General features: G+C 37.9%; 2 protein-coding genes across 2 annotated transcripts; one reads left to right on the forward strand and one right to left on the reverse strand.

Moving 5' to 3' along the window:
* Positions 1–1931: 1931 nt before the first annotated feature.
* BGZ61DRAFT_377131 (ankyrin repeat-containing domain protein) lies at positions 1932–2210 on the forward strand (the record flags this gene model as incomplete). The annotated part of the gene is made up of 1 exon (XM_046242572.1): positions 1932–2210. A coding segment is annotated over one exon (279 nt), but the record flags the coding sequence as incomplete, so codon positions are not given.
* A 580-nt stretch (positions 2211–2790) lies between these two features.
* On the reverse strand, positions 2791–3804 carry BGZ61DRAFT_542707 (uncharacterized protein; the record flags this gene model as incomplete). The annotated part of the gene is made up of 2 exons (XM_046255236.1): positions 2791–3386; positions 3795–3804. The coding sequence occupies 2 exons, from the start codon at positions 3802–3804 to the stop codon at positions 2791–2793; spliced, it is 606 nt and encodes a 201-aa protein (XP_046092779.1).
* Between the last annotated feature and the right edge of the window lie 1962 nt (positions 3805–5766).

A 5766-nucleotide genomic window follows, 5' to 3' on the forward strand; every position in this document is an offset into this window, starting at 1 on the left:
TCAAATGAAATATGAGCTATGATTGCTGCGCATTACCAGTGCGCATTCCCTTTTGCCGTAGTGGGTTTAGCTCTTGACATTTAATGACTACACTCCCTTCACTACAATTGTCAGCAAACTCCATATATGCTTAAGGCTCCATATCAGCTCCTCAAGCACTAATCTTAGCAAATATCAGCTGCGCAGCCCTCCATACGTGATGCCACGTAACTGAACCTTAATCCAATATATCTCTAATCTCACACGTCTCTCTGTCGTCATCCTTTGATCACAGGCTAGCTAGTGAAACGGATAATTCCGAAATATCAATATACGTCAAATGACTAACCCACGGGCTGTGCGAACCCGGTCACGACAGGGGCGTCAGGCCAATTAAAAGGCACGGAATGAAAGGTACATCTTTTCCCCCTAAATTAGCCTATAATAGAAGTCCCAACAATTGCTGACATCCCTTCGTTAATTGCCGCGGCCTCTGTGGCCTCCTTCTACTAGGGGTTGTTTTTGCTACTCACACAGCTCGTCACGTGAAACTCGGTAATTTCCGCCTTCCTGGAGTTTTCTGCACCCACTAGGAAGAGACTTACGCCAATAGCATTCTTCGTACTTCCCATAGGAATCCATCTCCTCACCCTAGTATGACAGGTAATGGCATTCCTTGCAGACTCATCTTTATTATAGAGGCGTCGGCAGATATCTATCATACGAGAGGAAGGGCCTTGAATAGCCACTTGCCATACCTCCCCGGTTTCTTCTGCCGATTTGCCTTCCACGAGAGTTTAAATTGTAATTACGTCGTCATAGTCTTTTCTCTCGGGCAATACCACTCGGAAGTTATATGTAAGTTTAACTATGCGACTTCACTAAAGGGTATATTAGCAATTTACTTCCTTATGGCGTCTCAGTATTGTACTAAGAGTTTATAGTTCGAGTTTATGAATTTTTCTAACTTCTTGAGGTCCGGTGTCACATTTACAAAGACCATGCATGTGAAAAGACGAAGCATGTGAAAAGACCAAGCATGTGAAAGACCAAGCATGTAAAAAGACCATGCATGTGGAAGGACCAAGTATGTGAAGGGGACAGTCCTCTCATTCTATATTGGCCGAAGGCAGGACCAACCGTGGAAAATTAACAAGATTTGTTATACTTGGCTCTGTCGGCAACCTCGTCGACAATAACCTGAGCATGACTGCGGAGCCGAGACAGGCCCTGCCGAGCTAAGGGGAAGGATCTTCACAATGTCAACAAGTGGAAGTGGAAAGGAAGGAGCGGCAGTGGCCCTTTTCTGCTCCCCGATGTCACGGTATTGAAAGGCGGATGACGGTGCTATTTTGAGAGGTGTCCGATTGTGGACCCTGTTCCTGGACATGTACACCTCTTGCTCGCTCAAGCGCACCCAGTGGAGAAGCCACTAACGTCATTAGCCGTCGCTGCTAGTACCAGTTCCATCGTACTGGTCCTGTGTTTGTGTGAGGGATCACGCGCGATCGTAGTCAGCAGTGAAGCTTGGGCGGATTGAGGGGCCAATGAAGATTGATCTCAACCGACTGCTCCTTAACAATACAGCCAAGAACTTGGCCGAGGAGAATGGCAACCAAAGCATATCAGCAAGGACTGTGCCCGGACTTAGCGACAGGTTCTCGGCTCAAAACATCCATCTACTATCCTGTCTCTTTCCACCTTACATGAGTGGAGGAGTTAGAATGTTTTCTTTGCTATAGCACCGTACTCTAACGCAAATCTCTATTTAACCGCTATAAACCGTACAACCAGTGACCGCCAATCTGTTTAAACACGCACGCGTTGTTTCCAACCACGGTGGACTGCTGCGTCAATCGCGGGGGATCCTTGTTCAACGCGCATCCAAAGAGGGTGACTCAAAAATGCTGGATTTTCTCCTTCGAGGCGAGGTTTCTAGTGCTGCCAAATAAAACGCATTGGGAGCAGCTACAGGAGGCGGACATCTAGATGTGGTCGACAGACTGCTAACTAAAGGAACTAAAGTCAATGCTAATACTACTGATGGTGTCCATACTGCTCTTCAAGCAGCGCCAGAAGGCGGATATCTAGATGTAGTAGACCGACTACTGGCTAAAGGAGCTGAAGTCAATGCTGCTGCTGCTGATTTTAGTTGTACTGCTCTTCAAGCAGCGGCAGAAGGCGGACATCTAGATATGGTGGAGAAGTTAGAAGCTGCTAAATTCTCTTAATAATGGGACTCATTACTACATCTATAAATTAGCGCTACATCAATCTCGCTATTCGTACAAGACCAAAGTGGCAGTACAGTAAATTAGCTTTATATCGACGGTTAACTACAAGCCTTAACAACAGTGTCGTGATCAATTCTTCAATAGCGAACAGCGTTGTTCTCCAATGTTGATCAGTTGCTTCTGCTCTTATGAGACAGTTCCGTGTATTCTCATAGCGTGATTCTGACGTGTGCGTTTCAGGGACCTTTAACTACCATCATGCAGTGTGGGTTCAGCTGCTTCCAACAACCACCAACTCTTGTTTACCCACACTCAACGACGCGTCAAAACGCACCCTCACGAATTTTGCTGTGTTGTTAAGGGAAGGGGATGGAATTCATTTAGGCTAGGAAATAAAATAAATGGAGGAAGAGCGAGCTTCGCTCTAGATGGCAGGCTCCAACCATCCTATGCCACCCCTTCGCGCAATCACAACAAACTCAAGCACCCATTGAGTCTGCGTATGTGCTCACCCTATCACATCTTCCGCTTCTTATTCGTTTGCTCCTTCGTTTGTTCCCCTCGCGTCTCGCCACTCTCACCATTTACTTTCTGAACTCTCCTCTTTCCTTTCTTGATAGTTGTGTGCCTTCTTAAGCAGGAAATCTTTGGCTGATTGATGCACAAAGTAGATGACACCTTCTCGAAGAGTTAGGAAAGAACCGCAGGATTTGATGATTTCTTCTAAGTCGTCTTGGTCGAGGTCCTCGAGCGACTCAACAAGAACCTTCAATTCCTCCAAGGTAATAGGTCGGTATACGACCGAAGCAATAGCTAGGATCTCCTTGCAAAGGTTTGCATCATTCGACGTGGAGATTTTTTCCATCATTCTCTTGTAGAGAGGATCAAGTCCTGGTGGGAACGATTTCAACTTGGCAAGCGTGTGCCGTTTTCGGACCTTGGGATCGGCGAGCTCTTGACAGACCAAGGCCACCCAGAGAAAGGTGCCATCGGCATTAGAAGCCAAGTGGATCTTGACAGTATCCTTTGTTTCCTTGTTGTACTTCTTATCCTGTGCCAATTGATCTACCCTATATCCGATGTACGTGTCAACGGCTTTGGAGATTGAGTCCTTGTTCAACTCGAGGTGCAGCCTGACTTTGTGTTCCGCATTGTCTAGTGTCTCTTCAATGTCTAGCCAAGCCAAGAAGTGACAACTTGGCCAAGGACGCAGACGACAGCCCACCTAGTCAGGCAAGCCGGGGCCCGGCCCGTGGCCCAGCTAGGGTACTAAGGTAGGCCCTCGAATCGGGGGCGGAACGAAGACAAGTTATCTGCCATGCGGCAGTGCACAAACCATGCGGCTCTTTTGGGCCCCACCTTCCTCCCGGGTACTAAGGTAGGCCCTCGAATGGGGGGCGGGACGGCAGTGCACGGCGGGAAAAGCGGAAGCGGCGGAAATGGCCCAATAACGGGGAGATCCGGTTCAATACAGGAGTAGCTCTGTAGGAGCCAGAAGGAAGATAACTCTACGGCCAATTACGAAAAGTTAATAAGGCAGTTGCAACCAAATAACAAGCGAAGCTGATAGAGGAGGCGCACCGAGGGCCATAGCAGAAGGGGAACGGAGCGGGAGTGGAGCCGTGTGTGGCGCGTCCGGCATAGCTACAGCACTAGGTGTGGAGAAGTTAGAAACTGCTAAATTCTCTTAATTATGGGACTTATTACTATGTCGATATATTAGCGCTATATTAATCTTGCTATTTATATAAGACTAAAGTAGCAGTAACTTTAAATTAGCTCTATATTAATATTTAAATATAGGCCTTAATAATAGTATTATATTATTAAGTTCTTTAGTATTAAGTAGCTGCTCTTATAATATAGTTCTATATATTCTTATAGTATAATTCTAAAAATATATTTTATAATTTAAGGGTAAGCTATAAAGATAATAGTATAGCTTTTTGTTATTTTAGATATTAGAGAGGTAATATTATCTAATATATTTATTTAGATTGCTAGAGGAGTAGAATAATCTAATAAGATTCTGAATAGTTAGGTTAGAAGATAGAAGAGTAGTAGCTCTGCTAATATAAATAAAGTATCTGCAGAGTTACTCTTCTATATTTATAATAAAGATAAAAGTAATTATATTTACTAATTTCTTATATATTTAATAGCTCTTATTTAAGATTTAAGCTACTTAGAATATATTTTCTTTATTAACTAATTAATTTAAATAGCAGTAAGTTATTAGTTCTTTTTAAATATAGTAGTAAGCTATAACTATTAAAATTATTTTATTATAATAGTAGAATTTATTTTTAATTATACTTACTATAGATACTTTTAAAATATTAAGTAAGTATATCTAGGTAGAATAAGAGTTAATAATATATAATAATAAAAGTAACTTTTTAAAGTATTTTCTAGCTAGCTATTACTTTATATTAATTATAGCCTGCTTTTAAAATTAATTATTTTATACCTACTATATAAATTCCTACGATAGCTTTACTTTTTTATTTTAAAGATTTTTAGTAATTAATTTAAATTTCTTTTAATTTTTAGTAGATTTACTTATTTCTTAATAAAGTGCCTGCTAATATTAAAAAAGCTTCTAGATTTATAGATAACTATTAACTTTAGTAACTTATTTAGATATTAAGTTAATAAGATATTATTTACTTTTTAAGTATTTAATATTAGTAGTTTAGTATATTAAAGCTTTTTATAGCTTTATCTAGTATATAATAGCTATTATATTAACTATAATAATATAACTAAAGTAATAGTTTTTAAAAATATTTAAGTTCTTATATTTAAAAATTAGATTATATAGTTTATTATTAATATTTACTTTATTTATTAGCTTCTATTTAATTTTATAGCTTAGAGGTATATAATTAGAATAGAATACTTATTTAATTAATTAAATATATTAGTAGTAGTATAATATAGTATATAGAGGATTACTATATAACTAAAGCTAGTAAGAATACCTATTTTTTTTATCTACTTTAATATAATTAAATATATTATCTAATTATTTATTAATATTTTATAATTATTAAAAGTAATTTTAATAGCCTATTAGAAAATAAAGATTTTATTTATTAACTCTTTTAATAAAAGTAGCAATTTATACTTATTAGAATAGATATTAAGTTTACTTAAAAATTTAAAAGTAATAAAACTAAAAGCCTTAAAAGTTTTATATTAAAAAAAAAGGCTAAAAAAAAGATTATAAAAATAAAGTAAAAAGGATAAATTAAATAAAAACTTTAGAATAGTTATCTTATTTTTATATTATAGCTTAGAGTAAGAAATATATAAAATATTATAGTATAGAGTAATTAACTTATATTATTTTTAGCCTAAGAAAAGTCTTAGTAAAATAAAATGTAAAATAAAGTAAGATTTTATAAGGCCTACTATCTAGATCTTAAAATAAGATAACTTTAATATCTCTATAATATAGATATAGAAGTATTTCTAGCTTAAATCTACTTAGAGTAATAAGTAAGAAAAAAAGTAAAGTAAGAATATAATACTTACTAATTTAAAACTT

This window comes from Ilyonectria robusta (genome assembly GCF_021365365.1).
Source record: "Ilyonectria robusta strain PMI_751 chromosome Unknown BGZ61scaffold_217, whole genome shotgun sequence".
NCBI classification, from domain to species: domain Eukaryota; kingdom Fungi; phylum Ascomycota; class Sordariomycetes; order Hypocreales; family Nectriaceae; genus Ilyonectria; species Ilyonectria robusta.